Source organism: Podarcis erhardii, assembly GCF_964252035.2.
Source record: "Podarcis erhardii genome assembly, chromosome: 11".
NCBI lineage: Eukaryota > Metazoa > Chordata > Lepidosauria > Squamata > Lacertidae > Podarcis > Podarcis erhardii.
In genome coordinates, this window is record NC_138501.1 from 28,736,803 (window position 1) to 28,762,762 (window position 25,960).

General features: G+C 42.0%; 1 protein-coding gene across 3 annotated transcripts in view; it reads right to left on the reverse strand.

The window, feature by feature from the left end:
• Nucleotides 1-6,645: 6,645 nt before the first annotated feature.
• VCAN (versican) overlaps nucleotides 6,646-25,960 on the reverse strand; it is a 128,793-nt gene continuing 109,478 nt past the window's right edge. For all 3 annotated transcript variants that reach the window (XM_081881162.1, XM_081881164.1, XM_081881163.1), the window contains 3 exons: nucleotides 12,389-12,533; nucleotides 11,219-11,401; nucleotides 6,646-10,537 (listed from right to left, as the gene is read on the reverse strand). In XM_081881162.1, coding sequence (XP_081737288.1) covers nucleotides 10,407-10,537; nucleotides 11,219-11,401; nucleotides 12,389-12,533 — 459 coding nt within the window. In that variant the 3' untranslated portion in view covers nucleotides 6,646-10,406. The remainder of the gene's footprint in view (nucleotides 10,538-11,218; nucleotides 11,402-12,388; nucleotides 12,534-25,960) is intronic.

Here is a 25,960-nt window from a genome sequence, read left to right on the forward strand (position 1 = left end):
TCAACAGAACTAGGATTTCTCAGTTCACCAGAATGCGTTCCAGGGCCTTTGGAGCAGCTGAATCCATTACTTCAAGTGTGTACTGTATTATAAAGTTGTTTTCCTGCGTTTGCCATACATTATCCAAAATCCCTACTCAGGATTTATGTAGGGTTTATTCCTTAGCCTTTTCTTCTCCCATAGATGTCCCACAAGGCAGCGGGTACAGGTTTTTCCTCAGGATTTACTCTCGAAGCAAGGCAGCAGATGTTTAGGATCAGTGTTTACACCTTCACCTCAGTGGGCTACCTGCCCAGGTTGATAATTGTAACCAAGGGGCCCCTCCAGATGTGCACTCATTTTATACTTTATTATTATTTTTACTAAAAGTGCAAATTATTGGGAATTCATTTGTACTCATGATGCTGTCGGGGCGATCATATACAACCCCACTTTTTACAGCATTTGTGTTTGCTAAAATTTCAGAGCACTCTTATGGCTTCATTTCCAGGTGCTGAGTGTCCTGCTGAAATCACATAGCTTTTCAGACCACACATGTTCTGGGAGGTGGTGCCTTGCTTTTACTGTGCTAACCCTTCCAGAGAGCAATGATACGGTAGCAATTCAAGGGCAGGTTGTTGTTGCTGTTTTACTATGGAATGTAATTTACAGTACAGGGGTAATTTTTATATGGGTACCTATTGAGAATACCTGTTAATAAGCAACTGTACCAAAAGGAATTACTGTTAAAATAAGAAATATTCGGGGGAGGGGGATTTTGTCTTCGCTCAGGGCGCCATATTGCCAAACTCTGCCTTTGCTTTTTGGTGTTTGTATATTGTAAACGGCCCGTGATCTTCAGATGAAGAGTGGTATAGAAATTTAAGAAATAATTAAAGAGGAAAGCAGAATAAATCCATCCGAATGCATTAGTATTATGCCAAGAACCTATTGCAGAATCCACCCACAATGCAACACCAATCTGGGAGGTGGGGAATAAGGACAAGAGTCCTAGTACCAACAGCCAGGATAGAAGAAGTAGTTTCATGCTAGGATAGGAAAGTGACAGCAAGCTTTTTCTGGTGGTCCCTCGATGCCTGTACCTTCAGCCTACAGAAAGAAAGGCTGTTTCAGGGCCCTGTGACAGGTTGGGTTGGTCCTCCTGGCACTGTTTGCCGATAGCTATTGTTCAGCTGCTGGCGCAAATTTGCTTTGTCTGAGGCATCACTCCTACAACACAAGGATTTAAACCCTAATAACCTCCAGATGGTTCTGCACTGTTTCTTGGCTTTCACTCCTTTTCTTGGACGCAGAGGGACTGCATTTGGAAGAGACTCTGGCGCCGTGAATCAAAAAGCTATCCTGAGCCATCAAGTTATTATTATTATTATTTTAAAAAAAAGCTTCCTTATTAATTTTGGCTTTTTTCCTTCATTGCAACACAATTAACTTTTTGTAAAATAAAAAAATAAAATGTGTATTTAGAAATGATAAAGTTTTCCCATGCTTTGTGCTGTTAGTGAAAAGCAATGTCACAGTCTAAGTAAGTTAAACTATATTAGTTTATATTATACAGACTTTGGTGGGATTTGAGCTTAAGGGGCAAAAATATACACACAAATGCCTGTACTAAACCTTGTTTCTTTCCCCCCTCTCTCTGGTTTTTTGTTGTTGTTTTAATTAAAAGCAGTCTTGGAAATTAAAAGCTGTGCATTTGGGTGCAGGAGTGGGGAAGTGATGAACCCTTGAAAGGCGAGGACTCTAGCACAATGGCAGGACACATGCTTTGCATGTAGAAGGTCCCAGATTCCATTCATGTCATCTCCAGGAAGGGCTATGTCTGAAACCCTGGAGAGAGTAGGCTACTTTGAGCTAGATTGCTCAATGGTCTTATTCAGTAGAAGGCAGATTCCTATGTTCCTTTCTGTGCTGGTTGTTTTTCTTCACAATCATGCCTGTCCCAAGCTCCTTTTCTAAATTGCAGCGTGGAAGATGCATTTGATGAGAGTAATCATGCATCTGGAAGTGCACGGGGAGCTGTGGTGGGCAGGCAGTTTTAATTGACAATACGGCTGGTGGGGAAAGGGTTAAGCAGGCTCCCCACACTGCTCTTCCACTGTGCAACATTGCAGCCCCTCAAGACTGCTTTTCAGGAAGGGAAAAAAATACAAAGTTGAAGCTTATGTGCATTTGTATATAATGTGCAGTTGACCTCTACATTTCAGCAGGTATGCTTCAGGCTATTTATTTAATCTTTTCATCCTGAGTAAAAAAAACTGTCCGAATTCTAGGACTATTATTTTCACATATGAAGCTATATTTTGCTGAGTCAGACCACCCCTACTATCTCAGCTCCTCTGAATGGAGATTGAACCTGTGACTTGAAGGATGCTGCAAAACTTTGGGGAGGCTGTATTTTAGTGCTTTGGGTGAGTGGGCACAGCTCAGTGGTACAGCATACAGTGGTACCTCAGGTTACATACGCTTCAGGTTACATGCGCTTCAGGTTAAATAGTGCTTCAGGTTAAGAACTTAGCTTCAGGATGAGAACAGAAATCATGCTCCGGCGGCACGACAGCAGCAGGAGGCCCCATTAGCTAAAGTGGTGCTTCAGGTTAAGAACAGTTTCAGGTTAAGAACGGACCTCCGGAACGAATTAAGTACTTAACCCAAGGTACCACTTTATACAACTTTACATGCAGAAGGTTCCAAGTCAGGGGCATAGGAAGGAGTGGGGGGGGGGCAAACCGCCCTGGGTGCCCTCACTGAGGGGGGTGACATTCAGCATGCCGCCCACCTACGACTCCCAAGCCTACCCTGAGCTGTAACCAGCGGTATTCCCCCTCCCCCCTTCATTTTGACAGCTTGGGGGAGGCTTGGGAGTCACTGGCGGGTGGCGCACCAAATGTCTGCCATGGGCAGCTCACTCCGCCCCTGGCTTCAGGGTGAGCGCACCACTCTGGGCACCTGAGCGGCTATCCCATGGCTGGGAGGGCACCCTCTGCGCCACTCCCCCCTCGGGAGTGCGCCCACCCTGGGCAGTGCAGGCATATGCTCCGCCGCTGTCCCAGGTTTATTTATTTATTAAATTTATATGCTGCCCTTCACCTGAGGATCACAAGTTGGTTTACTGTTTACAGGTTCCAGTCCCTGGCATCTCCAGGTTGGGCTGGAAAAGACTCCCAGCAGAAAAACCTGGAAAGCCTCTGCCACTCAGTGTGCACAAAACTGAGCAAAATGGACCAGCGACTGACTCCCTATGGTCCTGTGAGCTGTTACCTTTCTGATTCTCTGCAAAGAGATGTGCATGTTTTGTGGGTGGGTGTATGGGAAGAGAGAAGGAAAGCGAGAAGCAAGGTAGAGTTGGAAGGAGAGGTGTTCAGTATACGCTGCAGGGAAACAGCAGCTTCCTAAGTCTTTCAGACATCTCACTTTTATGTTTTTGAAATCGAAGGAATGATCTTCTTGCATATATACAAACATAGCACAGGAAGAGCTTATGCATTTGTCCGCTTCCTTTAAAAGCTAAGGCATGCTGAGAACCCAGGTGCTATTCAGCAAATCCTGGTGTTCTTGGCATTTATTCATTTCAAGTTCGGTATTTATGTGTATAAAACCTTTCCTATAAACAAAGGGGTGGTGTTGGATTGTGCCCATAACTTAAAACATAATGTAGAAAAGCAAACGTAGGTGTCCATTAACAGAGAAAGTTTGGACCACTCAGCTCTGTAAATGTGTGCGGTGGGAAGCTGAGAGCATGCTGCAGGTATCAACACAAGTTCTTACAAGTCAGCTTTTATTTCCAATACACTGCCACAGCATGAAGACCCTGATCTTGCCAGGTTTGTTCTAATCATTTCTGAGTTGGGTTGCATCTTCTGCCTAAAGCAGATCCATGCAACTTCGCACCCTGCAGCTGCTGAAGTATATTATGAAAGCATATTGTAGGACAACTACATCCCTGTTCAGATGTTCTCTGGGCTTCTGTTGCGTGTTGCCTACTCACAATCTTCTTCCTGCCTTGTATACTTGTTTGGCATGTCTGACAGACCCAGTGTGTATATGAACTGCACACCCAAACATACCTGTTCATTTGATTGTGGGCCCTGCCCATTCAAAGGTCCTCAATCACATTAACAGAGGCTATCGCTCATACAGTTTGAATGGCTTTAGGCTCTTTTAGACATGGCACCAAGCACTCATGGGTCCAGGAGGTACACAAGCTGGTTCAATCCCGTTCTGCCCTGTACAAGCATTCAGGGAACATGTGAGCAGTGCTTATATTTTTCAAGGTTATCTTTAAATTAAATGAACAAAAGACCCAGTTGGGTGTTAAATCAGTGGGCAATGAACTATTGCAGGGTAAATTAACAGAAAAAACAAAATATGGAATGGAGCCTTTGGCACTGTGCAGCAATGTTAATGGAACTAAGTAAGAGAGTTAGTAAAGCAGACAGGAGAAGTCAGTGGAACAAGAGGGAAATGCAGATTAAGGGAAGAACAACCCAAAAGTGACAGCATAGAAACAAAGAAAAAGGGAGAGAAGTGATATAGAGCAGTGGTTCCCAACTGTTTTGGTATGGCAACCCACAAGTCCAATTTTACTTGATAGGTTGACCCTTCGTTTTATTGTCACATGAATTTTGGACCCTTGGCTTTTGGCAGCCATTGGCTGTGTGCATTTTAACTGCAAGTTTGCCTAATTTATAACCACCTCAACAAAAATTTACTTAATGCTTCTATTAATGTGGAATTTGTTGAAATGTTTATAGTACTTACAAAGTTATTCAGTTTTGTTTATGGGAACGTAAAAACACCAACCATCTAATTGCAGGATATTGCTCCGTAAGCTGTACAAATTTTTTTCTAAAACGTTACTCAAGCAGCGTTAGATATAATGAACTAGTAAGCTTTTTAATCCTATTTACAATAGAGTCCATTTTGGCAAGCATCAGGGGGATGGCTGAGCTTGCATTTTGCCGATGCGTTGGTCAGTGCAGAGCGTGATAGTTGTCAGACATACTCTCAAATCATTATTGCTACATCGGCTAATGCTTTTAATTATTATTTCGCCTAAGCAAACTTCAGATCACCCTTGGCTCAACTACAAGCTGTTCCCTGCAGCAGATCTGGTGACAAGCACCTGCACATCAGAGGCACCTATGCACACCCTGCATGAGCAGCCTGTGGCGAACTGTCAACAGCTCTGCTACCAGCAAGCAGCTCCCACATGTGAAAATATAAGCCTTGGGCTTTGCTGATGTTCAGCTACAAGTGTCAACACATCATTATAATAGGCCAGCCAAACAAAAAGCTGTAAGGGGTATTTATCCTATGAGTTAGAGATTAAATGCAATAATTATTTGGGGTTTACTTACCAAGTCCATGACCCACTTGTTCAGTGGGCTGCAATCCACAGGCTGGGCATGGCTGGCTTAGAGGAGGTTTAGCCAGACTTTAGGGATAAGGAGCACACAGGGCGCCAAATATATGACAGGGATACTGAAACTTAATATTGTGAACCCTCTTGGTGGTAAAATACCCTCATAAGGAGCTGGCATGCCTGCCACATTTGAAGCACACTTCCAGTGGCGGAGGAAGAAGAGTGCGGGGGGGAGTGCACAGCCCCTGGCAGCGCAATCCCGGTGGGGTACCATCGTGGCTGCACCCCCCCCCCGCCCGCTCTGGGCGCCACGCCCCTGCAGGTGGCGTGCCACGCCCCCAGGATGCACACCAGCCCTGCCCCCACCTGCTCTCCGCCCGCTCCCCCCAGTGCCGGAGCATGAAGCTCCGCCACTGCACCCTCCTTCTCCAACCCCAGGTAAATGGGCTACTGAATGGAAACAGGATCAGGCAATGGTGAAGGCAAGCCCTTTGAGGCCTGGTGGGTGTCTGGTGCACGATCGCTTGGAGAACGCAGAAACCACTAGTCTTTTGGATGTGGTTGCTTGGCTTGTGCACAAAGAATTTAGCGTGAAAATGTTCATGCATTCCTAGTTCCTTCTTTGAAACGAGATGTAAAAGAGACAAGGGGAGGGGCAAGCAAGAGTGCAAGGACTTAAAAGGTTGTTCTTGATCCAGCAAACCTTGATTCAGTGAACTGAGATCATTACCCAGAGCCAGGGGTCGGCAAACTCTTTCAGCAGGGGGCCGGTCCACGATCCCTCAGACCTTTTGAAGGGGGGGAAATGAACGAATTCATATGCCCCACAAATAACCCAGAGATGCAATTTAAATAAAAGGGCATATTCTACTCATGTAAAAACACGCCGATTCCTGGACCGTCCGCAGGCCGGATTTAGAAGACGATTGGGCCAGATCCAGCTCCCGGGCCTTAGTTTGCCTACCAATGCCCCAGACCATTGACTTTGAGAATAGGAACATGGGCTTATTGTGTAAAGCAGAGGCGGTTAACCTGTGGCCCTCTAGATGCCATTGTATCCCAACACCCATCAGCACCAGCCAGCATGGCCAATAGTCAAGGAAGATTGGAGTTGTAGTATAGCTCCAATCTGGGGGGCCAAAGGTTAGCCACCATGGTGGTGTAAGGGCCAGACAGTGCACATGTTCACTAAGACTGGCAAACTGTTTCAAAGACCAACCTTCACAAAGAAATCAACTAAGAAGGAGGGCAGGCATGACTCAGAAATACATGCACTTACTTAGCACAATGCCAAATGATTTTATTTTTTATTTTGTAATGATAGAGCACCTGTACTTTGCAAAGTATATCCCCACTTTCAAATCCTTTGAAGAGTCTTTGTATTATTATTTGGCTGAGCTGAGGTTCAGCAATTCTTCAGTTCCCTCTCCCCCACTTACCTTGATTTGACAGCGAGTCTCAGGAATAACAGCAGTAATCCTTGTGCTGGTACCAACAAGATCAAAATGTCTGATCAAAATGTGTGTTTCAGTACAAATGGTGAAAAGCAGTGATAAAACCTACACTAGTGTATTTTTGTACAAAAGGACATATATATACTGTTTATTGAGAATAATCTCAGTTTACACAAGATTTATTTTTTATATTTATATTTATATATATATATATATATGGTATATTATAAAACAGATTTCATAAATTACCTGCATCTAATTGACTATGGTCAAATCAATTTCCCATTAAAAGTCAATCAAAAAAATTGACCCTGGTTAATCAGCTAAAAAGTTATTATTAGAAATGTAGAAAAATGTTATGAAAGTGTTTGCATCACTCAGTATTTGTTGTTCTTGGTTATTTGACTTGACTCATCAGTAGAACTTGACATTACATAGACTTAAATTTGAAGACATGCAATAAACAGAACATATCACAGTAGAGCAAAACAAGATTTCTTTGGTGAGCCAGAAGCTGATATATATAAAAAAATTAACAAGGTTTCTAAAGTTCTTTCACAAAAAACCCCAAAACATTCACATTACACACCATACAAAATAGAATACAAATAGTGAAAAAAGTATTATGGGTATAGAAAAGGAAAGAAATGTACAGTTCAAAACAGTGGTAGCTTTTTATGAGAGACCATGATTCTTCTCAAGGTGATTTTACATTTCACAAAACTGGTCCCAGTCTGGGAACCCCTGGGCCTTTGTAAGAGTGAAGCTACTGAATGTGCAACAAAATGAAGCTATATATTGTTTATGCTCATTGTATACCTTTGGTGAGCAAGCTTACCTGTCAACTACCTCTGTCTTAACATGGAAGGTTAGCACACCTATTTCCCACAGCATGGTTCAGTTTTGCTTCTGATCATCATACAACAGGACACCTGAAATGGGGTCTCACCATTCCTCTCCAACTCTGGTTTTTTGGCCAGCCAGATATTGTGCATCATTGTCTTGAAGCTCATTTAATAAATGGCACAGTTTCTTTTAGATTCCTCCATGTTTTGTTTGCAGATTGTTGTACAGAGGAAAGAAACTGTGTTAATCTACCATAGATTCACACATTATTTAATCAGTCTATGGTCACCACAAGTTCTCAGGGTGCATTAATTCAGCTGAAAGAGGTTTCAGGCAGTGGGAAACTGTAAACTACCTAGGGGAACATGCCAAAATCAGAGTTACTATTTGTTTTCTTACATTTTATCCTGCCTCTCTTCCATCATGGCACCAAAGGTCCCAGGAAGTCTTCCCATGCCTATCGAAAGGGTCAAGATTTGCTTAGTGTCAGCAAAATGTGCCTTTGGACCATAACCTCGGACTTGAGAGGAAGCCCTTTACAAGTAAATAATCCACACCACTTGAGGCTGCATCTATATGAAATTCTAGCCGCACAACAGTTATGTGGGAAGACACATTACTCCACCAATCCAGGGCCAGTTTCCTAACTTGTGAGAGTACACATGAGCTCTGTTCACAACTATAGCTACATCACATACTAAACGTACACAACAGAATTGGATTATGAAGAGGTCAGTCTATCAGCTAGCCCTTACTGATTGATTAATGTTACTTTCTACTTACAAACTTCACATGTACTGATACAACTAGAATATCTTTCTTCTTTAATACGTTTTTGGAATTCAAAGAACAGAACATTTCAGATCTTTTCTTCTCTCCTCAACAAAGCTAAAAACAGAATATTGCAACTGGGGGAGGGGATTCTTTTGGGCCAGATAGGACCATACTTGTTCAAAGATCCACCATTTGTGCCAGACACAGAGAGCGTACGTTACATACCTCTGCACACTCCTGGAATGCCTATACTGCGTCTCTGATATCACCAGGCATCCATGCAGAACAGACCCATTTTTGTGTGGTCGATATCCCAGATAAAATCCAGAAATTGTCCTGCGTTAGACTTGATGCACAAGGCCAGATTAGAATGTCACACTATGGTGTGGGTAGTGGTAACTTTGGAGGTGAGGAAGGCATACCAGAAGTGTGGAGAGGGAAGACACACCCTTGCTCCCCACCACATGCATGGCATGGATCTGGAGATAAGATACTTCTAGCTCTTGAAAGTACTGACCCAGCCTAGCCCTTGAAAGTACCACTTTCTGCAATTAGTGTACCCCACCTGGCCATGGAAGATGAATAGAGAAGAGCTAAGGAGACATATCCCCTCCTTATACTAGGCCTGTTAGGCAGAAAAATCTACAATAGTTCTAGGAACACAGAGATTATTCACAAATCAAGGTATTGATTGCTTACAAGTCACACAGCTCTCACTCATGATCCCATTTATTATATATAGATATAGATTTATTCTCTCAAGTCAAGTCAAAAACATTTGAAGCCAACTCTAGTTCTCCCAAATGCATCAGGATGAGCTTGGAGGCTGAAAACAAGCTACCAAGCTATTTCAAGATAAAAAGAACATCCAATAAATTATATCAGTATGGCTTACTTCATTTATTTAGGTACGCTTCACAGCTGCAGCATTCATACACAAACATTCATTACTTTATAAAAGGATTAAAAATGGTTATATATATTTATATATACAAAATTATTTACTTTTTCGTTTGTTCAGGTTTTTTGTACAACAAAAGTTGTAGGTCTATCGTATCTCCATCTTAAAATGCAGAGAGCTGTAATGTAGACCCACGGTTAGTGTTGTAAAAGTCATCGTTTAAAAAAAAAGTGGCCCTGGTTGAGATTTATTGTATTAGCACTTATTATTGTTATTATTATTATTATTATTGTTATTCCTACAGGCCCTCCTTGTCATTCTTTTTTTAAAAAAGTCCTCCAGGCAAGTCCCTTTTCAATCAGTGCCAATGCTGAAAAGGACGGAAGTCAAGTTCCACATTGCAGTCCATTGTTCAGGGTTGTTCCTGCTTGCTGTGCTCCTTATGTGTAAGGTTTCACCACACAGTTCTCTATGGACCTCTGCTGGGAAAGAGCAGCGTTCCTCTGCTACTTTGCTCATCTTCAGCCATTGCAACAGCCGTTTTCTCCCATGGTTACAAAAAGAAAAGAGAGAGCAGACTGCAATTTACAATTATTTTCAGCCTGATGAAGTACCTCAAGACAAACAAACAAACAAAAAATGATTAAAGACCTCTGAGGCCAAATAGCCATAAATAAACTTGAACTTAGTGTGACATTTCATTGTATATACAGGGTTGCTGTTCTTTTAACGTAACACACATTAAAACACCATTAAATCATCTTATTTACATTATCATTGGTGCTAAAATGGAAGAGTTTTAATTATTATAGGACGCTGGGACAGGGACTCTAATGTTCCCTCATCAATGACATATGAACATTAACATGCTATAGATGGCTGGCAATGTCTCCCTTTTCAATTTTGCATTTGTAGCAATCACAGATGTGTGCTGAGAGTTCTGAGGTCCTTAAGTTTTCAAAAAAAATAAAAATGCTTGGTAATACTCCTATAATTGATTTTTAAAAAGGCACAGTTAAGTTAGGACTTTGGCTGGCATGGAGAACATCCCGCTTTTGCCAGAGTGCGTTCAGCGCCTTGAATCTTGCCATGTCCTGATCCAACGATGAAAATGTTTTGATGAATTTAATGAGTTTCCCTTTCCTGGTGAAGAATGTTTATAATAATATTTCTTAGAGTAAGTCCTTTGGAATGAGGATGCTGGAAACAAAAGAGAAAGAAAAGAAGGAAAATGTTGTAAGCATGCCAGCAAAACTAGAAGCATGATGAAGAGATGCACTGTGTTAGACACACAACTCAGGTTCAGACATTTCCTGACCAGCATAGAGTCTTTGTGTGGTGGAGGAGAAGGCTTGGAGGTAACATGGGTGTTCAAACGTTACATTCAACGAGGGTGCAGTCTGTGAAACTGGGAGCACAAATAGTTGAGCTACACACTCATACAGTAATGTATGTGTGTTGTTCAGCAAGTGTACAGTCTGTGTACCTGCCTACATAACAGCAGAGCAGTTCATATGAACAATTGTACACTCTTTCACACAAATGTTTGTGCAAGTGCAAAGACGGCTTGTACTGTATTCAGGGTAACCTGTGAACCATTCTAGAGTCCCATGCAATTCAGGCTCTCGGTCTGGAAATCCAATTGTGCAGATGTCCAATTTGTACAATTATCCCACATCATAAAAATAAGATGATGGAATAAAATGAGCATCAGAATGGTCATACACCTGTATGGAATACCTGCATTAAATAACACTATCTACAGGGTAGAGTGGAGAGGTGTGTTGGGGCAGGGAATGGTCTCTCCTCCTCCATGCAAAGACTGGTGAGGGTCTAGCCTAAACCTTGGCAATCACAAATCCCTTTGCATAAGCAACTCACGATTCATGCAGGTAATTTTAGGCAAATCCCATCGTCCATTCCCTTGGCACCGGATGATTGGAACATGGCGCTGGATAAAACCATCTTTGCAGTGGTATCTAATCAAGGAGTTTATTTCATAACGAGGCTTCATCTTCCCAAAAGTCTTTGCGTTTTCTACAACTGGGGGCTGGCCACAGGCAACTAAAAGTACAAATTCAGAATTATTGTCAGTTTTCTTCCACACTATGACCTCAGACAAAGCTCCCTTCTCTCTCCAAAAAGCCCACTATTCAGACTGGGTTCCTAGTGATTTTTAGAGAATTTGATTAAAGGGGTGGGGACCCATAGCCTTCATTTTTAAAAACTAAATTAGTCAATTGGAAGTATAACTTAATTTGATTACAACAATTTTCAACCTTTCCTAAATAGTCACTAGAAGATTATAACATTGGAGGAAGACTAGGAGGGCTCGTGCGAAATCTCATGGGAACATGGACAGCCACTTGAGATGTCGTGAGAGCATCCGAGAACCAGCATGCTGAGATGCCTTGCCCCACAATCAAAGCACAGAGGTTAAATGCTCTTTTCATGCCTGGTCTGCCTGGGTTACCCAGCATGAAAGAGCTTTTAAGCTCTTTGTCTGATTTGGGGGACAAGGCGCGCCAGCTCCAGAAAACTAGGGTTGCTCATGCAGGGCAGTTCCAAGGGGGTACTTTGCATATAGGCATTTTTGCTCATATGAGGGACCCTTGGGACCAAACCCCCATGAGAAGGAACTCTGCTCACTGAAGGATCTCACAAGTGGAACAACACAATCCTAACCACATCTACTCAGAAATAAAGCCTATTGAATTCAGTGCTGATTTAAAATAAGTGGAGTTAGGATGGCAGTCATATGTCATTGCATTTTTCTCTTACACAGCTGAAACACGAAATTACAAGAAAGCTAAAGTTGGGATGAAGAATTCTACTTAGAGTGCATTCATTTGTTTCAGCACATTTTTAGTAATGGCATGCAGCCAGTTTCAATAACACAGCCAGCACTGATTTCTGCAGCACTAACATAGCTCGGCCTGCAGTGAAATATGCTAGTCTTCAGACATTATGACTTGCACATGTAAGTTCACAAGCCTGTACTTCTTGTACATTTCATGTGGAAATTTGTGACCCTGATCTGAAAATCTTTACCTGTTCCTTTCTTGCAAGTGTAGGTGAGATGATAATTGCATGGTACATCGTTCCACTGGCCATTCTCATGCCAAATTATAACAACACAGTCTTCTCCAGAAGAAAAGAAACTGTCTGGTTGGTTTGGTCTCCAGTTTTCATATTGCTGAAGAAGATAAAGAAAAATACCAGACGCATGGTTTAAGAGAAACTGAATTCAAGCAGGGCTTGCTAAGTTAAGGACCAATGAAATGTAAATATTTCCTTCTTCCCCATAGCCCCAAGGAAAACCTGTCCTCTGAAGCTGCTATCTGCACTGGGAAGAAATTTTCCCCATAAGTCAATAAAGTGTTCTCTCCCAATGCAAACAGCAGCTTCAGAGGGAGGATTTTCATCAGGATCACAGTAAATGGGGAAGGGTTCTCCACCCATTGCTATTCCACTAATTATCCTTCCCTGAGTACCATAGCTCTTATTTGATTTATTTTGAAATATGTACATTAAATATGTACCTTACATACAGTAAGGTAAAGGTAAAGGACCCCTGGAAGGTTAAGTCTAGTCAAAGGCAACTATGGGATTGCGGCACTCATCTCACTTTCAGTCCGACGGAGACAGTGTTTGTCCACAGACAGCTTTCTGGGTCATGTGGTCAGCATGACTAAACTGCTTCTGGCACAACGGGACACCGTGACGGAAAACAGAGCACACGGAAACACTGTTTGCCTTCCTGTCACAGTGGTTCCTATTTATTTACTTGCACTGGTGTGCTTTCGAACTGCTAGGTTGGCAGGAGCTGGGACAGAGCAATGGGAGCTCACCCCGTCGCAGGGGTTTGAGCCACCAACCTTCTGATCAGTAAGCCCAAGAGGCTCTGAGGTTTAGACCATAGCACCAAAGCAAGGGCACAGGAGCAGGAGCACCAACTGGCCTCCTGGCACTGATGATGCTGTGGCTGATTGAGAGGGTGAAAAGCAAGGCTAGGGAAAAGTCAGTGCTATAAGGCAGGTTGATCTGGCACTCCTTCTGCTGTGTTCACACAGTGCCAACCTCCCTCTCTCAGCAACAAACAGCAGAGCCAGAAGGCCAAGTGCATGCCACTGCCATCCCCGCCGGCCCCTCCCGATTGCAAAGATGCATTTAACATCACATTTAGGCCAGCCACTCCTCAAGGCAAATATGCATTTAGCATCACATTTGGGTAGGTCCTTAGTTTAGGAATCTGAAAGTTTTCAAATATATTGGAGGATTGTTTGTTTGACCTATTTTCTAATTTTTTAAGGTATGTTGCCATCACATCTTCAATCCCTCCCTGAAAATAGTGAAATACTTGTATTAGTAACTGAGAAAGCTGAAATTTTAGGCAAGAGTCTAACAAGGAAGCACCCATCAGGGACTGCCATGTGGACATTCTGTACTATCCAGTATGCACTACTACAGCCTTGTGTCTTGTTTCTCAAATAGCCCAGAGAGAGAAAATGCTTGCCTTGCCAAGATATCCCTTTTTCATTTCTGTAATGCATAGCATTAGAATATGTTTCAAAACATATTCAAAACATATTGGGAAAGTTTGAGGGCACAAGGAGAAGGGGACGACAGAGGACGAGATGGTTGGACAGTGTTCTTGAAGCTACCAGCATGAGTTTGACCAAACTGTGGGAGGCAGTGGAAGACAGGAGTGCCTGGCGTGCTCTGGTCCATGGGGTCATGAAGAGTCGGACATGACTAAACGACTAAACAACAACAACAATGTTTCAAAACTCTTTATCTGAATAAATAGGACTATGGCAAAATAATTACACATTTTAATATTCTTTGTCTTACGTACAGATACAGATATATGAGTGACCAGGAAAAGAGAGGGAGAATACTTGAAATCTTTTTAGCTTTTCTCTGTGGTGCTACAAAACTTTCATTTCAAGTAGAAATTAATGGTGGATAAAAATAAGTTTCTAGAAGAGCAAGAATCCTCATAAATACCTGGCATGTACCAGTCACTCTGTCCCTTAAATGGTCATAATGGCACAGTTCACAAGTGCTTTTATTTAAATCTCAGTGCTTACTTCTTGGAGCTGGTCCACTTACATGCTTATAAAAAGTACAAATTGTTTTCCTTTAATTCTTTATCTGGTAATCCAAACATAATGACTTTCTGAGAACATTTTACTAATAAAGTTAATGTATCACACAAAAGTGGTGCTTAATTATCCTGGCTGTGGAAAAGCAGGATATAGTATTTTGAATACTGTATAGTATTTTAGTGTCGTATTTCCTCCAGTATGTCGATAATAGCGTTTTATGTATACAGGCAAGTGAACTGTAGACTTCTAAATTGGGCTGCATGAAAAGTATTGTCTGTGCCAGCCTATAAAACATTTTAATTGCCATAAGGCTAGGGCTACAGTCTTGTGCTTACTTATCTGTGAGTAAGACCCACTGAACTACAGCGTCTTTTTTTCCTATGTAAATATGCATAGGATCAAACTATGCATTGATCATTCTTGCCTGGTATCATGGCATAATACACATTGGTCTTCTAGGAGATTCCAACTAAACATCAGGAAGAACTTTCTGACAGCAAGAGCTGCTTGACAGCAGAACAGACTCCCTCGGGGTCCTCTCCAACTCTACAATTCTATCCCAAGCAATGAACTGACTTGCTTTCTAACCAGGTGCAAAACTCTGAATATAACTGCAAGTCAGGGCTTATTTTGCAGACCTCATCCAAAACTACTAAGTGACTTCAGTCACTTCGTAGCCAAACCTCTAAGTAACACCTTTTCCTCCAATAGCTGAACATTCATTTTACTTTCCATATGCTAGTAGGGGATGCTGGTGGTCAACTCCTGGCAGAAATGGCAGCCCTGGGATTTCAAGACGTTACATTCCAGCCAACAAAGATTCAAGAGCCTTTACATCAAGGGCCTGCAATAACAGCCGTGAGCCCTGGCTTGCATATGCTGCTGGCAAAGCCCTTCAGTCCCATGGAATGGATTTTGCAAGATTGCACCACATCCCCAGCCGTAACGTGCTGTTGCCTCACAGCTGATATCATCACTGCGCACATTTACTTTGGCTTTCTGACCCGCATGCTGCTTTTTACTAATGCCAGAACCACTTAACAGAGGAGGTTCCAGACTCCTGAAATGCTTTCTTAACTCTCCATGTTACACATATTGAACTTTTCCATTTCCTTATTTAGGCAAGCATCACTGATGGGGAGATAAGCCTTCAGAAACGGTTCCCTCGGCCCGCATTAAAACATGGCACAAGATAAGTGCATTGGGGGTTTGATTCCTCCTTTTACAAATATGGGTGGAAGTCAGGTTTAACTGATGCAGACCAATTATTAGAAGATCCCAGTGCAGATGGTGCTCAGATGGCTCTGGTGAGGCAATTGTGGCCCTCCAGTTGTTGTTGGACTCCCAACTCCCATCAGTCCCCGCTAACATGGCCAGTGACCAGGGTTGGAGAGAATTGTAGCTCAACAATATCTGGAAGACCACAGGTTGCAGACCCCATATACAGCTCATATGATCAAGGCAAGCTTTACATTTTGCCACTACCTGTGTGGCATCATGTGCTTGTTGTTGTTGGCATTTGCCTGTCTCCAGAGATAATTAATTGAGCGCACCTTTGGGGGTGAAGTCCAAGCACTGCATTAGCAGCACTGAAGTAACCTCCCCTGGGTGCCCTGCAGTGTGTATGGATGTTCTGGGCTGCCCAGACAACAAGACCTCTCTTTTGGCCTTGTTGATGTGGTCCAAAGAAAGCAGAGCAATATGTTTGGTGTCAGCTAGGCTGCAGGAATTTTTGGAAGGAGGCGTACAAGGCGCCATCCAGCTCTGGATTTGTGTAGGGTTTACTCACAAACCTTTTCTTCTCCCAAAGATCTCCCGCAAGACAGTGGAGGTTTAGCTTCAGTGTTTTCCTTCTCCAGGGGTACCAACTTGAATAAAATATTGGGGTGGCCCAGGTAAGCCCTGCCCTGCATAATTGATCCCATCACAAAGCACACATGCACCGTTTGAATGACAATGCCCATAAACTTTGGGAGGCCCAAGCCCCCTTAAATATTTTATGGGTGAGGTGAAGGGACTTCAGCCCCTAAGACTTGGCTCCTATGTCCTCCAAGATGGGTTACCTTCCCAGGTTGATGAGCCCCATCTGCCTCTCACTGCCCTCTACAGCATGTGCAGAAAGTGTCTTCATGACTGTTAGACCCACTATTGGTCTCGCCCACCCAATCTGCTGGAGCCTGTCTTGGCATGCAGGGAAAGTCTCTAACTCACAGAGGGTTTGAGACCCATTGGCCACCCTCACCTGGTTTAGCTGGCCAGTCAAAACCATTTCCTGTGGTGTGGCCACTGTCACTTGCTGACAGCTTCTAGGAGGCACAGGTGAGAGCTGAGTGCAGGGTGGGGACCAAAGGTAGGCAAACTACCCCAGAAGCAGCACAATATGCCCCCCCCCGAGGTACTACCCCTCCCTAGTAGGATGGAAAGTAATAGTAGAGAAATTAACTTTCTGATGAGAAGAAAGGACCTCAATCTTTCACTAAGCTCCACAACTACAATCTGCTGCAAGGCTTTAGGGGTTGGGATTTCAGCAACCACAGTATCAGTTAACTGATGCATGTGCAAGGCTACTAATGGGAACGTGATCCAGATATATGTTTTAATGGATTTAGGTGAAAACAGACATCGTTTCATGGGAGCTTCTCCTGGTGTATTCATGGAAGTGTCTTGTGCAGAAGCTTCCAACTGATTTCCATCAACTAATTTCAACAGGGCTCATGCAGGCAACATTGCTGTGGTTTGTGCTCCATGTCTTTGTACTTTCTATTTTATTCTATTTCTGTATTTTTCAAATAACACATGGAAGAGAAACAGAATGTTTCATTTCCAGTTTTGGCACAGAACAATGTCTTATATTTTTGAAGCTTAGCCAGCCAAATGAACAGGCGGATACAAAAACAATACCCCTTTCCCAGTTACTTTCCAGCTAAGTTACATCTTTGTATAAATGAAGAAATAAAGTGTTATGCTTTTAATAGATGAATGAAGCCATCAGCTAAAAGTCTCGCTTTTGTACTTAAATCAACCCAAGGGTGATCCAGGTACAACAGCAAGCTTCCACAGATACAATGGCATGTGGGGATATGTTCTGTGTGTGCAGAGCGGTGCTGCTTGGGGATATATACAGGGCATCAAGAATATGAAACAAAATGCAGAGATCTTTACAGGAGTGATCCTCACATACAAGTGTCAACAGATGAGAACTGAAATGTGACATTGCCAGTCTTCTAACAAGTATATACAATTTGTCCCTAAGATCAGCTTCCATACTTGAGGACTGGAAAGTAGCCAATGTAACACCATTTTTTTTTTTTATTTTTTAAAAAAAAGGATGGAGGGGAAGAGGATCCTGGAAATTATAGATCACTTCTCTTAATATTAGTCTCTGGAAAACTGGTGGAAAGCACTGGTAAAGATAAAACAGGGAAGCATATACCAAAGCAAAACCAGCATAGCCCAGGATGCTGAGCTAGATGTTAAATGTTCTCAACAGATTTTTGGTACTTACAGCTTTGACATCCATTTGAACCCAAGCTCTCCTGTACCCCATTTCCTGAAAAGCAATTAGGTGCACGGCCAGCCCTACCATTAGGCTGACTGAAGCAGCTGCCTTAGATGGCAGATGCTGTTGTTGGGGAATCCTGCTAAAGGGAAGGGAAGCTGGGTAAACTGGGGAGCGGTAATGGAAGCACCATGTTCAAAGCCCATTTCCCAATACATGCAGAAATGGCACAATCCTATGGCAGCACATTGTCATCGGTTGGAGGGAAGGACACACTTTGCTCAACCTCTGGGCCTCCCCACAAGAAAAGAACAAAGCAATGGATTGTGGTTGCTTCACCAGCAGGGGCTTCTCTCTAAGTTGATTTGTTTACAAGCTTTAATTAATTAAATAGTTCATCAATACATTGAATTAATTTGCAAGTTAATTTAACAAGAGTTCTGAAGCCAAAAGCACACTGTCTTTGTTTTTTAGATGATGCAGATGTGTTGTAGAAGGCACCAGCATAGAAGAGGCAACCCCAGTTTGGGAGAATTCCTCATTTAAAATGGTGCATGCTACCCATATTTTTCAAACAACCCTGTAAAGTAGGTTAGGCTGAGGAGCATTAACTGGGCCAGGGTCACTAAATTAATTTTATGGTTGAGGATAGACTTAAATCTACGACTCCCCAGTCCTAATCTGACATCCAAACTATAATCCCATGCTGGCTTTCTCATAGATATTTCTTGGTGAGATTCATTACAGGAAATTTAAGCTGCCTTCTGCATCGCCAACTAAGCACCACTTTCCAATAATTTATCATTCTTTCAGAGAGAAAGTATATGGTGTGGTCATTCCTTATTAGTTATAGGACTGTGTTCCTACTGCTACCCATTTCTATGGTATCTATCATTTAAGTTTCAGTTAAACTATACTGCTCCATGCCACAAGAGATACAGAAATCCTTTCTTGAAACTGCATTTAGACAAAACAAGATAAAAACAACAATTGATTTTGTTAGCTACTTGCTAACTTTTGTCATTCACTCACGACGCACATCCAAAATATACAACTCTAGCTTTCCTTTCTTGAAATCTTTTGCAAATATCCTAACCTATTCTGGCTTTATAGCAGCTTAGTTACTTGGGTAACCAATAAGTAATTCTCATGGCTCTTCAGTTGTTTGAATGTTGTCAAGGTGAATCTGTCCTGAACAGTATCTAAGCAATGCAATAGATACTGAATGATAACAGCTATCCCTTTTATCTCTGAAATCCCCACCAAGTGCCTGGGATCAATAGTTGGGATTTCACATTCCAGAACAGTCAATGGGACAGAGTGTAATGAACCGCGACTAAATCAACTGCCAATGCAGAAAGCATAATTACTTGACCGTTGTGTGAGAAACCAATGAGCATCCAATATCAAGTATGTGGCTCTTTCTAATAAACAAGTCCCAAAATTAAGTCAGTCAGTCATTTAATTTTCAGCTTCTTTAAATGCTTCCTTAAGAGAACTGAGGTGTTTTTTTTTCCCCTCTTCCTTCCACTATCCCCTGGAAATTTTTGTCTATGTGGGCAGGGGGAATGTTACAAGCCTTTCATAAAACTCAAGAAGCCAAGGACACCTTCAAAGCAAAGCAAAATAAGCCTAGCATTTATCAGTGAGTCCTTTAAAATTGAACACCGGAAACCTTCATTAACTAGTGTTGTCTTTCCCATAATCCCTCCTATCTATTAGGAAAAAAACTCTTCCACTGAGACAGATAAGAACTTTCAGATTTTTATCTAGAAAGTGTGCTTCCTACATTTCTTCTGAAGTTTATTTAACTTCAAGTAAAGTCCTTCCATTGCTCACATGAACAGCTGTGTTGTCTGCAAGTTGACCTATCAAGGGTGGCCTTAGTTTAGTAAGTTCAGACTGAGCTGATTCATAATGAACTAAGCATGGCTTTGGTTCCACCAAAGGCAGCTTTTAATTAGTCTAACACTGCACATTGCCCATGGCACTTTTTAGATGTAGCAAAAACAAACACAGTTTTTAAATGCACACCTAAAGTGTGCAAGCTACAAACATTTTTATCAGCATGTACTATATAGGTACAATGATAAGAGAGTCAAGAGACTCGTCAACCCAGAAATAGCTCGCAGTGTCTTCAGTGGGGCCTGCTTCCCACTAAGTTTGCACCACAGGGGTAGGGAACCTGTGGCCCTCCCATCCCTGGTTGGGCTGATGGGATATGAAGTCCAACAAGAGCTGGAGAGCCACTAGTTCCCCAGGCCTGGTGTTTAAGATCAATGCTGAAGTCTACAAGTTTGACAGATGTGTTTGTCTCCTTCACATGTTATTATGTACATTCAAAAATCATAAGCACACACAAAAACAGTGTGTTTAGGAGTCATGTGTTTGTACAGTGTAACCAGCAGGTTTTGCCAGACTTGAAAAAGTGTACAAACTCCACCTTCCCCTTCTGAATCAAGGTGAAGATGTTGCACAGAACAGAAGGAAGATATTCTCCCATCCCAACAGCTACCACTGATGAACTTATGTGTGCTGCCAATATTCACACACAGAGGTGGGGAAAGACAAATGTATCATTGGAATTCCCCAGGAGGCTGCAATGAATCCGGCGAGGATAGACTTAATTTAGTTGCATGGTTAAACACGCCACTCTGAGTAAAAGAATAAGAGAGTTGATGGGAACATTCAGAAAGCAGATCTGCATACTTTAATGCAGGACAGACAAAAAGTTATGCAAGTCTCTACTTTGGATGTGCCACCCACATAAAATCCTATTAGCTCCCTCCTACTGGAGTCTGCTGATTGGACTAGTGTAAATATTACATGTGTACCTCAGGTACACTGAATTTTTACACATCAGACACCTGAGAATTCTCCACATGAAAGGACCTAACATGACTTATTAGGATGTGGGATACTATTAAATTTCTGACTGCATGCCAAATTTTAAGCCTGTGGATCTCTCAGCACATATATCTTTCGAGATATGTTTTCCACATGTCTCACAATGATTTCCTAGTATAAAAAAGTGCCTTATGTAAAAAAAAAAAAAAATGCTCTGAATTTTTATTTTGCTATTGGGGAGCAATCATTTGGGGATTTAAAGCTATTTTCCACCAAAACTTGAAGAGATCAGCTCAGTGTAAATGCTTATTCAGCGTCACGGAAAATCCCCACTAGATGGAGCTGTTTACTCGTTGCTGAACCAGGATAACAAACGTCCTTGATTAAAGGAGGTTAAGAGCTTTAATACACCGGAAAGATGTGATTCCTTTAGTGCTCAGCACAAATACCAAGGAAATCAATCACAATCTTCCCATTGCCTTCTGCGAGCTTCGTGTGCTTAATGGTATGGTGTCTCTAGCTGGGAGAGGAAACGAGAAGGAAGAACAAAGAGAGGAACTGGGTTTTTAGAGCAAGTCTTAATAAAATGCAGATTCAAGCAACTGGTTTTGTTACATCAGCAGTTTACAAAAAACAACAACAAACCATTCATCACTGAAGACTACACTCAAAAATTCCCATTTCAGACATTTGTGCCATAGTATCACAACAGGCAACAGGACCCACCCTACCATTAGACAAAGGGAGGCAGCCACTTTAGGTGGAAAATACAGGGGAGCAGGCAGTGGCTACAAGGTGCTGAGTGACAGATCTGTGTGTCCCACACAGCCTGCTCTGCACCCTCTAAGCCCAGCTGCTGCCCTCTGTTGCGGATATGGTGGAGGATGCCGTCCTGTCACAAGTGTTGAAAGATTTGACGGCCACTCCAGTCAGCTTCTGTACATTGAATGGGATGGGGTGCCACCTTGCTTTTTGCCCCAGGCAGCAAAACATCTTGGGCCAGCCCTGTCAGACAATGAAGAAACAGCCTGCCTACCTATCCATCCTACACACTTTATGGGTCTCTGTGATTAAAATGGCTTTTCCAACTTGTCACAACTATAACATGAAAAACAGCAGACAATTCAGTTAGTGTATGTCCAGCTTTGCAAAAACATAATTAACAATTTAAAAAATCCGGTTATACCAAATGGCAATCATAAAAGCAGCACCTTGCAGCCTTTCCAAAAAAAGAGGAAGAGGCCAAGGAAAGCAAGAACACTTCACAGTCTCAGGACAACCACCACAAAGGCCTGTTTTTCACAGCACATATTATTGGCTCACATGGCAAGGTTGGATCTGAAGCATGCAGCTGGTATTGGGAGATGCAGTCACTGAGGTTTATTAGTCTGAGTCTTTGAAGAACTGAGGAGGTTAAAACTAAGGCCTTGAACATTTATCCAATGAAAATAGGTACATCCTAAGTGGGACATTCTGGACTCAAATAAGAAACCGGGACGGCTTCTCTAAATCAGGGACGTTTCTGGAAAAGAGGGACACTTGCAGGCTAAATCTGCTTCTGCCTTCTAAGATTCATTTGTTCCAGCCCAAAGATTAAAAAAAACAAAACAAAGCAAAATGCCCATATATATGCTGCTTGAAGGTAATGGGCTACCTTGTTTCACTAAGCAAAAATTCCAAACAAATGCCTGTGTGAGTGGCCTCTTTACTAGTTTGAGCAAAATAAACACAATTTTGTCACCAAACAATATATTTCAAGTAATTATAGTGGCAGGCTTCCCCCTCCTCTTCCTCAGAGTAGGTCAAATGGGTATCTTAAATTGAAGCCGTACCAACCAAAAATGAAAATATTTGTTAAGTTTTAAAATCCTTTTATTCGAGGGTCCCAGGGGTCTTTGGCACAACAGGCTTTTTGTCTGCAGTCTGCCTACAGCACTCTCAAGCGGGGGTTGTTTGTTTTATTTAACTCTCCCAGGCAACTTTCTTCCATGGAAGGCTCACGGTCTCTCTCCCCTCCCCACCTTCCTTTATACTCTCTCTGAAAGGGGCACAGGCGCAGATTTGTGTAGGGTAAAACGAAAGAAAGAAAGAAAGAAAGAAAGAAAGAAAGAAAGAAAGAAAGAAAGAAAGAAAGAAAATGCTTTGTTCCTTTCGCATAAAGAACTTCTGTTTCCTTTTGTTGCAACATTGCCTCTTCCCATTGGCATCCTGAAACCCCATATTATAAACATGTAAAATGTGTCTGCATGGAAGGGAAGCGAAATGAGCATAGGTCTCTGGACAGTTTTAAAGTGGCAATGCGCCTGTTTCCTTGCTGCCAGCAAGCCAGGGGTGAGACACAATCTGGCTGCAGAGACCAGTCTGCTCGTTTAATAAAGCACTAATCTTGTGTAATGTGAGTGAGCTCACTGCCATACAAAGTACTAATTATCAGCAGCGTTTTCCAAAGGATATGAATAACTCCCCCCTGTGAGAAAGAGGCCCAGCGCACAACCCCGAGTAGCTGTAAGTAGTTAATCCATAACATGAATGGTTCCAGTGGACTCCTTTACAGCTTCGCCTGCTTGCAAAGGTCCCAAATAGCAAAATGGTAACCATCCAAGTTCAGTGGAAAATGTGCCAAAAACAATACCTGCTTTTTTCTGTTTACATGGTTAGGCTTTGCTGATATCAAAGTTGGCACTCGCCAATCTAATTGAATTATTTGAAATGCAATTTCCCTACAAGGTTTTTAAACACCTCCTAATGATGTCTGAAGGGGGCTATTTACTCACGGCATGTGCATATCTTTTTCTTCTTTTTCTTTTAAAGAATTCAAGTAATTAAAAGGGGGAAGCAGCAGAACTTTAGGAACTCAAACCTTAGAGACAGGAATTGTTTGATCAACAGATGCCCCTGTGTTTATATGATAAAGGCTTTCCCCCCAGTTTGGGCAGCAACCCAGGCTTGTCAAGACTTGAATCATAAAATTCCCATGTGCTTCTAAGGAAACCCCAGGAAATACAACAGGACTGAAATGTGAAGAACCCATGGTCAAATCCTTTTGTAGTTCAGATTTCACAAGGCACCATGGTTTGTACAATGGTACCTCAGGTTAAGTACTTAATTCATTCCAGAGGTCTGTTCTTAACCTGAAACTGTTCTTAACCTGAAGCACAACTTTAGCTAATGGGGCCTCCTGCTGCCGCCGCCTTGGGATTTCTGTTCTCATCCTGAAGCAAAGTTCTTAACCTGAGGTACTATTTCTGTGTTAGCGGAGTCTATAACCTGAAGCGTCTGTAACTTGAAGTGTATGTAACCTGAGGTACCACTGTATAGGTAAATAATGACTTGCTTTAATTAGGGCTGCCATCATCGGAAGCACAGATTTTGGCAAAATTGCTTAAGAATAACTCCAAAAAAATTGCAAAGAAAAAAAGGGGGGGGGAGAGATCAACAACTTTGGGCAAAACTAAAAAAAAGCTCCTGAACAACTTTTATGTCCACAGATAAAGACATTGGCAAGATTATTGTAATAATCCGCAGTTTCAAAAGAATATATAATCAAAATAGATGAATAAAAGAATAATTTAAGTTAGAATATGCAGTAAATGATAAAATAAATTTAAGGAACCACAGAAAGAGGAGGAAGTCGAGGTTTGAAATGTTAGAACTATGGTTAAACTACTGAAATGTATATAAATAAAAATTATTTTAATAATAATAATAATCAACTTTTGTGTTCAGATTTTCACTTTTGGAAATATGGCAACCCTAGCTTTAATGGGCTGGCTCACGCATAGCACTAAGCCAAGTCAGCTCTGAAGCTGAGTACTGAGCAGATGGGAAACACGTGCTCTAAGCAACGGTTTGCATATTTTACAGCTGGAAGGTCACACTGTAATGTGGGGCTTCTGAACTATGGTTAGAACAAACCATGGTATGTCTAGTATATTATGTCTAGACTTTGCACAAAGCTATTATTGCTACAAAACCTGGAGCAAGGCGAATCAGGCTACAAGAGAGTCCAAGTTGGATCTGCTTGTGAGCTTTCCATAAGAACGTAAGAGTAGTCCTTCTGGCTCAAACCAAAGTCTCGCCCAGTCTAGCATTCTGTTCTCTTAGTGGACAAACCAGATGCCTATGGGAATCCCAGGAGTGGGACATATCTGGGGACACCAGGTATTAAACCTGAGACCTGAAATTCTTTTCAAAAGTGCTTGGGTCAAGAGCTGCAGCAAATTATGCCTTTACATTGGTAAGAAGTCTTAACTTGCTTTTGTTCACGAAGTTCAGTTCAGTTCATATGCAAACTCTTGCGGCAATTTTAATAAAGCTCCTTTAACGCTAAGCATGAACCCTACAGAGAGAGCTATGTTTATATAGGAAGCCCTCCTGAATTCCAGACACCTCCAGGGTGCAAGAACTGCATTTCTCTCCCTCTCTCTCTCCTTTTTATTCTTGGGTGGTTTTCCCAAACTTTTTTTTTTTTTAAGCTTTTGAAAAACTTGAGGTATTACTGGTGAAATGCATGAAAGCAATTTTGTTTGGTCCATGAAGAATGATTCCAGTGTGACAGCTCGTGGTTGGCTCTGCAATGACCTAAGCATTTTTTCCTGCAAAGCTTTGCTTGTCAATGAGTCCTCATGGATTAGAAGCTTACTCCACTTACTGGAATTATTTTTGTTAACTTCATATGCATTCCAGTCAGGGTATGAAAAAAAAATGCAGTGCACAAGTCTGGTATTTTTACAGTTGTTAATTCTGGTAAATTGCCAACAGCTGATAATTTCCATGGGAAAAAGTAACCCAAGAATTCTGAAAATGAACAGGTAGACCCTTGATTCTTAATTACACTTCTCGTCTAACACATTGATTGATGAAGTATTCAGTTAACAATATAGCAGTTGATCCTTACTTGTACAAAGGCATTGTGCAAAGACTGTACTACTGGACAAAAGAGTGAAAAGTTGCCATTCAATGAAGTTATTGAAATGAAAACTCTACTGTATTTCAGCATGCAACTAGTTTCTCCTGATTCAAAGAAGTCTTCTCTCAAGTCTTGGTTCCAATGGGAATTTCAGGTGGAAGCTTTTTTTAAATAGGAACCATGCCCTCAGAGAACATATGTAGCAAGTCTTACAGACTTGTATATGAACATCTTCTGATCTCTGGAACTCTGCAGAT